A 12,104-nucleotide genomic window follows, 5' to 3' on the forward strand; every position below is an offset into this window, starting at 1 on the left:
ATTCATTTTTAATGGCATGCCACTGTGTTCAGTTAAGACTATGCATGATGTCTATCTTTTAAAATCTGTTGAGGCTTAATTTGTGGAGTAGCATGTGGTGTATCCTGGAAAACATCCTCCGTGCACCTGAGAAGAATGTGTATGCTATTGTTGTAGCAAATGTTCTGTACATATCTGTTAGATCTGATTGGTTTATTGTGTTATGCCATCTGTTTCCTTACTTATCTTCTGGTTGTTCTATCCATTGTGGAGAGCAGAGCATTGAAGACCCCACCTATTATTTGTGGAACTGTCCACTGCTCCCCTCAATTCCGTCAATTTTTGCTTCATATATGTGTGCATATATGCATTCGTGGATATGCAATCACAATATATATTGATGGCTTGTCACTAAGTGTGCATTTATAATTGTTTATCTCTTTGCTGTATTGTACTTTCTATTATAATACAATGTCATTTTTTGTCTTGTAACTTTTCTATTTAAAGTCTGTCTTGTCTGATATTAATACAGACAGCTCTGCTCTTTTAGCTACAATTGCATGGAATATCTTTTTCCATCCTTTCACCATTGATAAACTTTCCACGTTTACTTTGTATCAACTTTTAAAATTCTGTTTATTCTAAATCCTATTATCAATTGTGATGGTTATGCAGTTGATTCTGATGGCTTTTTAAGGAAGCAATATTATCAACTGAAAATACTATGCATTATAGATGTGCTGAAACTGAGTGCCTTGTTCTAACTTTAATAGTGCCAGTGTTTCACATTAAGCATGATACTGGTGTTTGCTTTCCAAACAGATACTCAAGTTTGCCTGTACATAAGACAGAGAGGTTGTGAGACTGCCTTTGGACCTATATTGTTTTCACTGTTCCTTACCATTGCCTTCAACAGGGGAAGATCTGACTTTACTTCCTTACATGTGAAATGTATATTCTTTTATTTTAACAAGAGGACTAAAATGTTTTATCCCTTAAATCTTTAAATTACACTGAGATTTTTCCAATATGTTGTCAAACTTCATGTTGCCCATCTATCTTATTTTGGTCTCATTTCACATGTGCTTGCGTCTGCTGCATGGAGATTTTATTTTAGTTTCCTATCAATCTTTGGCTGTTGCCTGCAATTTGATCTCAAGCAGAGTATTAAAGGAACATGGAACATTTAAAAAAGATGCATGATCTTTGTATATCCTGAACAATACTCATTTAACTACTGATGGGACATTCTCTGAAATGAGGTCATAACTGATACTGTCTGATGAGACCTCAGAAATCAGATTCCTTTGAAATACATGGTACTTTGACATCATCCACATCTAATGACATGGAGTGAAACATGATAGTAGTCTTACTTTTAAGATGACTGAAAAAAAAGGAAAAGCACTCTAATTTAGCTCTATGGACTTCAGCCTGAGATGGTTTATCATGAACAGACATGATGGTTTTTTCATGACAGACATGGTAACATGCTGAGGAAAGGTTCAAAATTCAGGCCTGTTCTGTATATGATACAAGTGTTTCTGGATTGATTAGAGGAAGGATAGGATGATGTGAAAAGGAGGTTAAAATGTTTTTTAGTTACTAAGTCATATTTAACTCTTTTGCGACCCAGTGGACTGTAGCACTCCAGGCTCCTCTGTCCATGGGATTTCTCAGGCTAGACTACTGCAGTGGGTTGCCATTTCCTTCCACAGGAGATCTTCTTGACCCAGGGGCAGAACCTGTGTTTCCTGAGTCTCCTGCATTGGCTGGTAGATTCTTTACTATTCAGTTCAGTTCAGTTCAGATGCTCAGTGGTGTCTGACTCTTTGCGACTCCACGGACTGCAGCACACCAAGCTTCCCTGTCCATCACCAACTCTAGGAGCTTACTCTTTACCATTAGGAAAGTAAAACATAGGCCTGAGGCTGGAGAATGGGAAGAGGGAGAAGAGCAGAGTCTAACTTGCTCTGATTTCCTCAAATCACTCTGAGTGAATAATCAGTCCTTAATATCTTCCTTGGTCAAACACTTCTCTAATTCATTCAGTGAACTGAGAAATAGAATAGAACAACTAAATAATGAAAGAAATCTGTGTTAGCCACAGAAGTTTCATGATTGAGTTACATTCTAAAACACATTTGGTAATTCTGTCCCTGATTGCTTTCATTCTTTCATAGCTTTCACTCTGTCCTAATCTTTCTGCAATTTCTCCCTTTTTTTTTAAAAGAAGCTTTTTGTCAGTCCACATTATAAATGAATTTAAGTCAACAGTCTGAAAGGAAAATGGAGAAACTTGACTTTTTCTATTGTTGGCAACTTTGTTAATGAGTGAATATAATATGCATATTCTTCAAATTTAAAAAAAAATAGTATTCTTTTTGAGAATTTAAATGAATGAAGAGTGGCCTAAAAGCTCTATTTGGAACAACCACTGAATAATTTGTGACCATATTTAAACACTTCTTTGTTCTATTTTGAAAATTTATTTTTCAGTAATTCTGTCATATTAGCTTAGTTCAGACACTGAAACAGAAAAAATTCTGACAAAAATAACTGCCTTGATCATAATTAAGATTAAGTCGAAAAAGAACAAAAAGAAGGATTGGCTTGAAGAAAAGAGAAAGTGACTTAAACTCAGTTAGCATAACGTTTTGGTTGGTGTATTTTTAAATTATTATAAAATTTATGTTAAAATATACATTGTCACACTCTCGACTGAAAATAGAGGGATTGGAGAAGCCTGCAGGATGGGAGAAAAGTAGGGAACATCTTCAATAAAGAGAAGCTGCCTGAGTAATCGGGCCTTTCTTCGGAAGAACTGTGCTTTAAGCAGAGTTGGTTTTTATCCATCTCCTTGGTTTCCTTCTTCCCTCAGCACCTGGTATCCTCACCTGACCTCCTGGGTTTTCAGAGTCCCTACTCTGATAAATGGGAGCAGTATGTTGTTCCTATTTTCCTTATTTCTTACCATTGAAATTTGGCCACCTATACTTATTTCTTAAGGTTCTGGTTTTTGATTAGCTAAAAACAGATGGTGTCTGAGTCAGGGTGGAGCGTGCTGAACAAGGAGATGTAGCATAGACTCTGGTAAGTAGAATGGAAAGGGGACTTGTACAGAATTAGAACACAGCTAGGCCTAAGGGAGTCTCATTTCTGCTTCTCTCTTCTTTTCCCCTCTGTTCTCTGCTTTCTTTTTCAGCCTCTGTTAACCCTACATGAGGGCTTCTAGTTGCCTTCCTCTGTCTTTATCCCTGCCTCTCCTATTCTCAATTGACCTCCTCCCTGTTCAGTTTCATTTTATTTTTCCAGGAAAACACTTTGACTGGTCCCAATCATTTTTCACGCTAAGTCACTGGTTGCCAGCTTGTGGTAGATTTCCTTCCCGAGATGCCCACTCCTCTCATTCTGAAATGTGGCGTCGCCAACAGGACCCATGAGATTAGGGACTCCTGGCCAGGCAGGGATTCCTTTACCGAGGCTGCAGGCAGGGAGGCAATGCGTGTAACTGGAACAGATGTTTTGGGACATTTGGGAGTCCTAAAGCTCTTCAGACTTTGGGGCTGCGCTGCTGAGTGACTGGTGAGTTTGGCAGCACATCTTGCATCCTTCAGCTAATACAGTGGGTTTGGAAGGGAATAAGAGGAATCTCAGAATGCTTTCTTCAGCATCAGCAGCAAGCTGTAAGTTTCACTTGAGAATACGTTCCCCATCTGAAAGGGTCATTACATTCTGTCTAGATTCCAAGGCATCTTGGCTTTCTGGTGAGGCATCATAGAAAACTGACCAACATGCAAGGCTCTCAGTATGTTCTATAGATTATATAACTTGAAAAGTTAGGTCAGCTCTGGTGAGGTTTCCCTAACACACTTTTCTCTCAGTATTGGCTGCTGGAAGACCAGTAAATTGATGTAAGTGGTCTTGGGAAGGAAGAAATCTCATCTTCTGCATACGAAGCTCCAGAGAAAAAACAAGGATAAGTGTAAGGAGGTCAGCTGTCTGTCCCTAGGTGCAAAGCTTCATCTGCAAAGCCCCAACTGATTACCCTGGGTTACAAAGAACCTAGTCTCTTTCCCAGTCTGCCTCTGTCCTTCAACTACACACACACACACACACACACACACTCCCTGTATTCACGAAATTTAGCATCTAATGTCAGCCGTTACTTTCTAATGCACACCTAGCTGTACGCTGAATTTTCTGCATGCAGAGCCACCCTTTCCCCCTTTCCTGATCTGTAACATCATTTAAACAGGAGTTCAACGTGACAAGGTCTCAAGGAGTTCAAGGATGTTTGTCTCTTTTGGATGAATATATATCCGCTGGCCCAGTCTTTCTCCCACTCTCTCGTTGCCTCTCTCCTTTTCGTGCAAACACACGCCGAGTCTCTCACAACATGTACAAATGAATGTCTCCGAGGGCTCCCGAGTTCAACGTCACGCTGGGCAGAAGTGGAGCGAGAGCGGAGCGACAGCGTGTCGCGTGCAGGCGGGTAGAGTCCCTCTCCGGCCAGCAGAGGGCAGCCGAGGGGAGGCGCTGGCGCGCGAGGGCTGAGCCGAGCCTCGCCTCGCGCGGGCAGCCTCAGCCTGAGCACCAGCCGCGCCGGAGCCCGGAGCGCAGCCACTCAGGGCAGCGGCGGCGGCGGGAGCGAGGCGCGCAGCGAGCAGCGGCGCGGGCGGGAAGCAGAAGGCGCCGCCGCCGCCGCCGCCGCCGCGACGGGCAGCCGGGCTCGGCGGCCGCCGGATCGGGCCCCTGCCCCCTCCGCCTCGTGTCCCCGGCGCCGGGCGGCCGGCGAGTCTGGAGCCCGCGCCGTCGCCGGCCGCGTCCCCCGGGCATGGAAGGAGGCGGCAAGCCCAACTCCTCGTCCAACAGCCGGGACGATGGCAACAGCGTCTTCCCCACCAAGGCGCCCGCGACGGGCGCGGGGCCGGCCGCGGCCGAGAAGCGCCTGGGCACCCCGCCGGGGGGCGGCGGGACCGGCGCGAAGGAGCAAGGCAACTCCGTGTGCTTCAAGGTGGACGGCGGCGGCGGCGGCGGCGAGGAATCGGCCGGGGGCTTCGAGGACGCCGAGGGGCCCCGGCGGCAGTACGGCTTCATGCAGCGGCAGTTCACCTCCATGCTGCAGCCCGGGGTCAACAAATTCTCCCTCCGCATGTTCGGGAGCCAGAAGGCGGTGGAGAAGGAGCAGGAAAGGGTTAAAACTGCAGGCTTCTGGATTATCCACCCTTACAGTGATTTCAGGTGAGGACTCGCGCTCGCCGCCCCACCCTCCCTTCCGGGCGCGCCCTCCCTCGCGCTCCCGGCTCCTGGGAGGGGTCGCCCCGGGACTGGCGGGGAGGGGGCGCCCGGCCGGCCGCGGGAGGAGCCGCCGTGGCTTCTACCCGGGCGGCAGGCTCGACTCGGCTACTAGTTTCCACCCAGGAGGGGGTTGACTGATGAGTTCCTGTTGCCCGGGGAACCCCGGGGAAGGTTCTCCTCCTTTGCCTCGGGAACTTTGGGGCCAGATCGAGGAAGAAGGCCACGGTGACCCCCGGATGAGAGGATGCTAAGTTGTGCAGGGAAACTTTCACTTCGGAGAGATGAGAGTGTAAGAAAGTGGCCAGAAAGTCGTTGGGGGTGCCACCTTCCCTCGCGCTGTTCCCCCAAGAAGTGGGTCCGTCCCGAAGGGGCAAAAGGCGCTCCTGAGTTTGGGGAGAGGAAGAGGCGACCCGAGACAGTGACTCACGGGTCCTGGCCGGTCCAGCCTCTCTCGCCCATAGGGGGTGTTAATCTGTTTTTCATCCGCTTATGCCTTTCTTCAGGAGAGTGGCTGGCAGGCGGAGGAAGGGTAATTTGCGCTTGGATTGCCCCTGACTTGAGATTTCAGTGGAGCTGGCGCTGCCTGGTGGGGCCGGAACCTGGCAGGAAGCCTCGAGTTCCCGAAAAGGAGACAGGGGGCGTTTGCAGAGCCCCCTCCTGAAACAGAGGGGCACCCTTTCTTGACCTTGGCTACTAGTCTATTTCCAAAATCTGTTTCCTGTTTCCCAACTCGGGGAACAAGGGCAGGAGAGCTGTCAGCTGTCAGGGAAACTCTGCTTCGGTGAATTAACGTTAAGAGGTTTCCTGATCTTATTTGTCGCCCAAGTTTTCACTGGGTTATAAGCGTGTTTAGAGATTATCAAATGAAGGTCGTGAAGTAGATCCTCTTATTAGTGTACGAACACCCTGCGGTCACGTTATATTAGCGCCTGAGGAAGGCTGAGCTTTTAATTAAAAAACAACAAAACCCAATAAGCAAAAGCCAGGAATGGCATTTATGTATGTAGATATGTATGTAGATATGTATGTATGTATGTATGTATCCATTTACTGCTGAAATCGTTCGGAAAAGAAAAAGAAGAAAAAGAATGTGGTGTAAACTAATCAATTGTAATAGGCGGCTGTTAAATAGCAAACAAATACAGCAATAAAAAGCAGCATTACTTTGAGTTGCTTGTAGAAACTAAGGGACAGTTGCCTTCAACTCCACGCCTTGATGGGAGCTGTCCAGAGTTCTGAATGACATTTAGTGGAAAACACACTTATGCCGCACAAAGCCTTGGAGCAACTGTCTTCACCTTCTCTGAGATATACGTAAAAATACATACATTCTCAGAAATAAGTAACCATATTATTTATGCATAGGATGAATGTACTTTAGGAAGTGTGGAATGTTAAGGTTCTTATATGGAAAAACACATAACAAATTCCAAAGGAGGACTTATAAAACATAACAACATTTACAGTGTATGGAAAATTAAGAGTTTGATTGAAAAAATGTTCACATTAAAGTAATCTACTAAATAATCAAACATATTTCCTTCAGTAGGCTAATACTTATAGAAGCAAACTGTGAATGGCCTTATTCTAAGGTATATAACATTGTCATATTCTTTAGAATTTTAAGTTGAAATCAGATGTAGAATACTGTTTCTACCTCAGTCTTCAGTGGAAATGTATTTCAACCCATATTGTTTTTTCTTCATGAAAGAACGTTACAGAAACTGCCTTTAGTCTTAATAACGAAACTAAGCATGGTCTTTCCAGAAATATATGTAGTTCAATATCTGCTTGCAAATAAAATGCTACATTCTGTTTGTTTAATTTTACACTCAATTAAATGGCTACTTATGACACTTTTATTTCTCAAGCAGTGTGAAAAGAGAGTATACTTTTTCAAAATGGTGGCATATAACTAAACTTATTTATTAGGTAAAAAACATAGGGCCACCTTTCAGGAACTGGCATAGTGTGCCAAAATCTTTTGAATGAATGAAGTTCATGAAATTAGAGATTCTCCACATTTTCCTAAGTAAGTCATATGAGACAGGGTATCTCTTTAAAACAAACAAAATAAATTTGTTACTAAACAGGAGGAAGAAATGGAAATCAGATGATAGTTTGACTTTATCATGCATTTAAAAGAAATGAGAGATAATTAAAAAGTGAGTTAATACTCTAAACCAACTACTGTGGAACAGTTTGGAATATTTGATTTTCCCTTGCATACCTGGAAAAAGAAAATGGTAGAGGTAAATATTATAATTTAGATTTTTAACTGGAAGAAATCTGAAAAAAATAGATTTTAAAACTCACAATTACTATATACACTGGTCTTATCAATAAAACAATAAACTAAGGAAGGAATGTAAATACTTGCTTGCATATTTTAAGTCATTATTATTTCCTTGATGTCTTTATATCGTCTCACTACCAATATAAGATTTCTTAAAAATATGTAACATGTCAGGATACTGTAATGAAAAAAGCAAAAATAAAAAAGGATAATTCTGTTGGCATTTTTCTTTCTCTAAAGGAAAAGCAGTGTGGGAATAATCAACAAAATATAGATATGTTATAGTCATGAGCGGTTCACCTCAGGCCCTTTCCTGATGAAGACACTTTAAGGGAAGCGTTTGCTGTGTTTCGTACAATACCAAAGTTAAGTTCAGTGGTCATTTAGTGACTGAGAAAGTGAGACTTAAGAATACTTTTCTGCGGAGAATGGGGGAGATGCCAGAAATGGGGGAGATGCCAGTTTTTTTTTTTTTTTTAACCCCCTTCACCATCCTAAGCCTTGGCAGATCCAGGGAAGTTTGGTCAGTCAGTTCTTTGGTCAGCCCACACTCCTGAGTGTAGCGTGAGCCCGCGCTCCAGGGCATGTCAGGACTCAGACACTGCAGCTGGTGATCTAGTCCCTGGCCAGGACGGTTGATTTCCAGGGCAGGCTCCCTTCTTCCTTCAGGCTGCGGGGCTGGGCTCCCCCACCGAGACTCCAGAGAGCCAGCTCCTCCAGGCGCTCTCACCCGCCTGGGCCCAGGAGTGCTGTTGCCGTGTCTGGCGAGTAGTTTTCTCTGCCTCCGTGTAAGTAGGGCAGATGCACTGTATTTCCCTTTCTTCTCAGGGGAGGATGGTGTTAGAAACCTTCAGGGACTGCAGAGGACTCAAATACCGTCAATACTGTTGGAAATAACTGGGTGGGAGCTACAGAATTCAGTTAAAAAAAAAAAAAAAGTATGTTTTTGTTTATACCATGGTATAGAATCACCCTAACTTCATCCAAACTAGGGAAAACATAGTTAAAAAATAGAATCACACTGATTTTTGTGTAATGAGGACTTGGTTTCAGTCTTCTTGAGTTTCATGTGAATAGCACACATACACAAATAATTTGAAGGTTAAACATGATTTTGAGGTTACTAACAGTGATTGCATATTTATTAGCTAAAACTTTACTTTTCATTCACTTAATAAAAAAGTGATACTGGGCAAGCGTTGTCATTTCATAGCCACTCCATTTATGATATAATCATTCAAATGCATTGAAAGAATAGCTAGGGGACTCTTGTGGATGGTTGCTATTACGTGAGTAATTTGCCTTAGAAGAATTTATCAACAGATTATTTGTCAGTTGAAGAATTCTGACATTATTTTGTTGGATCATGCTTACATAAGTGCCTTTTTAAAAAAATAATGCTCCATTCCATATAGACTGCCAGGAAACATCTTGCCTCTGGTAAGGGAGGAGATTTTCTATCTTGACTCATTATTTCTTCCACTTCATCAATTAGTGTGAACAACTGTGAAAAGCTTATTGTGTGGTAAGTACACAAGGACTCTAGAGACCGAGTCACTTCCTGAAGGTATTGCCATATCTGGCTTTGCCTCTCTGCCTCAGGCTGCATCCACAACTGTGCTGATGTCAGAGGTCACTGATGTGTTCATTGGGGAAGGGAGGCTTCCTCTGTATAACAGTTAGTCAGAGAGAGACTGCTTGTTTCTAGGAGCTCCTCCCAGGAAAACAATTCAACCTTCTGGGGTTTAAGGACTAATTAGCCTACTGTTATGTTATCTTTGTGCAGAATGCACTGTGTTTTCCCCAGCAATGCTCCTTTTATTTGCTTTCTGTATCAATACAGCCAAAATTAATTATTTTTTTCCTCTGTTAGGTGAACCTTTTTCTATCTTATAAATTCAATTAAGTTCTTCATAGTGGCTCTAGCAACTGTTCAGCCCAATTATAGTGAAACTATTTGAAAAAATGTGGAGGTATCAATTTATTCAGTTACGTTTTCTTAGTATACATGTAAGTTATAAAACTTTAAATTTTGCTAAATAGTTCACTATTTAATTGCATTTAATAGATATAGTGATTATACCATTAAAATATTACAAGATATTTTCCATTTTTTCCCAAGCAACTTTGCCTTTAAACCTACTTTTGGGGTTTATTATGTAAATTGAGTGTCAGGTAGAAGCACTTTTACCAATTCACATTTTATTATGTGGGCTTGTATTGATGAACTTGCATCTTGAATAATAATGAAAGAATTTCAAATGCATTGGAACTATATATTACTGACCATTGTTAGGATAGGCTCATTTAACAGAATTTAGACTCTATCTGCTTGATCAAAAACCACAAACCAAAACAACACCAACATCAGAAAACAATTTAGATAGTATTTGTAATTTTGCATTATTCCACTCAATGAACCTGTGTCCCCAAGTGAGTATGAGGCTAGCAAGGTAAATCTGTGGTTTGGGTGTGATCTTTTTGCCATCCCAAGTGTAATTCTTATGTTTAACAGATTATTCACTTGTGCTCACTCACGCTTAGTCCCTCAGTCCTCTCTGACTCTTTGCAACCCCATGGTCTGTAGCCTGCCAGGCTCCTTTGCCAATGGGATTTTTTTTCCAAGGAAGAATACTGGCCTGTGTTGCCAGGGGATCTTCCCAACCCAGGGATTAAACCTGTGTCTCCTGCAGCTCCTGCATTGCAGATGGATTCTTTACCTGCTGAGCCCGTTTACTTCCTCACTTGGAGACAAAAATTGGATTTAGGATGAAGACTTCCAAATAGATTTTCTTATAGGTATAATGCAAAATTATGGTAGACCATCAGTACTGCAGGAAGAGTACTGAACAAGTTCAGGGTCTGTGACAAATTTTCATTTCATCATTTTGGGTAAAGAAGTAGCAAGCTATGAATTAGGCTGACACAATATATTTTAGGAGGAGAGTTAGTGGTGATGAAGAAAAAGTCTGCATGCACTAGGATAAAAAACTATGTATACTTTCACTAAGTACTTTTCTTCCAAAATTAATTTGTGTGTGTGTGTGTGAAGGCATCTTGATGTACAAGTTAGCATTATTTTCCCAGAAGAGAAAAATCAGGGGGAAATGGTGATGCTCCTTGGTTCACTTGGAGTTTTCTATGTTTTTGCGAAATAAACCTCCTGGCTGTGTTAATTCTGTGTGTGTGTGCATGCACGTGCCCGCATAAACATGCAAGAGAGAAACTGTTCAAGGGACATTTGTATATAAGCACATCTGATAAATGCTCGTTTATCAGACACACCTCACTCAAGTATGAGTGATAAAAATTGATTTCATGACCCTTTTCAAGTTTATTCGTTAAGTTCCTGGTAATATTATGTTTCATTTAATAACGACCACTCAGTTAAAGTATCAAAATTATGCATGCCTCAGATTTACAATTTAACAATCTTATTTACATAGACTTGTTTTTCTTTTCAAGATGTTATAGCTCTAAAGAAGTAAGGCTAATTAAATCTAAAATAGAATGGATTTATGTGTACATATAGCTGATTCATTTTGCTGTACTGCAGAAACTACCTCAATGTTGTAAAGCAACTATACTCCAATAAAAATTAATTGAAAAAAGAAGTAAGGCTAATCACACACACGTAGAGTTAGCAACTGTTTACAAATTTTGTATGTTCAGGTTTCTTTCAAGTATTTCACTATTATCAGCAGTGCTGCAGCAAACATCTTTGTCCGTTAGTCTTCATTATATTCTGTACATACTGATCTTATCAAGTAATACTGCTACCAACTAAGACTTTTCTTAAAATTTTAAGTGACGTGGGTACACCAGTGTTGATGTTCTTGTTTAGATAGTCACAGGCAGTTTTAGGACAGAAAGTCAGAATTGTCCTCCATTCTATTCATCACAGAGTACGAGGAGTGGCAAGAATGATCTTATGCCATGTTATCTTATGTCTAATGAAGTTATCACACTACTTAAAATCCTTTGAGGGCTTCCCATTACTCTTGAATATATTTGACAAACGAGCTACAAGACTTGCATAATTTCAACTTATCTGGGCAACCTCATCACACAACATTCGCTCCCTCATGTCCTCAGCCACCTGGGTAAGTTTTCAGCTCCCAGAACCAGCTGAGTTCTCTCCTGCCACAGATTTTGATGTGACATTTAACCCCGTTGCCTGAAATTCTCTTTTCACTTTGTCATTCTGCATTATAACTAGTTTCTCCTCCTCATGTGGATTTCAGTTTAATCACTGTGATCACCTTCAACACCTCCCCCCTCCACTTTCTTTTTCTATCTGGGCTTTTTGTTTCATCAGAATTTATAGTTCATGTATCTTTTTCTACTAGAATTTAAGCTCCCTCATGTCATCAGTATTATTCCATTTTATACTCCTCATGCCATAAGAATGTACATAATAGACATTTTTCCTGCTAAGCTTTCTCAGATGCTTTAGTTTTTAACAAGTTTTTGAGATAGTATTTATCTACAATACAATTCACTCGTTTAAAGGGAATGATTGGATATT

The 12,104-nt window shown here is 41.6% G+C and overlaps 1 protein-coding gene across 1 annotated transcript in view; it reads left to right on the forward strand.

Moving 5' to 3' along the window:
• The first annotated feature begins 4,816 nt into the window (after positions 1-4,816).
• The window catches only part of HCN1 (hyperpolarization activated cyclic nucleotide gated potassium channel 1), a 436,515-nt gene continuing 429,227 nt past the window's right edge, over positions 4,817-12,104 (forward strand). Inside the window, exon 1 of the mRNA XM_061129721.1 lies at positions 4,817-5,223. Within this exon, the coding sequence (XP_060985704.1) occupies positions 4,817-5,223 (407 nt within the window). The remainder of the gene's footprint in view (positions 5,224-12,104) is intronic.

This window comes from Dama dama, chromosome 25, assembly GCF_033118175.1.
Source record: "Dama dama isolate Ldn47 chromosome 25, ASM3311817v1, whole genome shotgun sequence".
Classification (NCBI taxonomy): domain Eukaryota; kingdom Metazoa; phylum Chordata; class Mammalia; order Artiodactyla; family Cervidae; genus Dama; species Dama dama.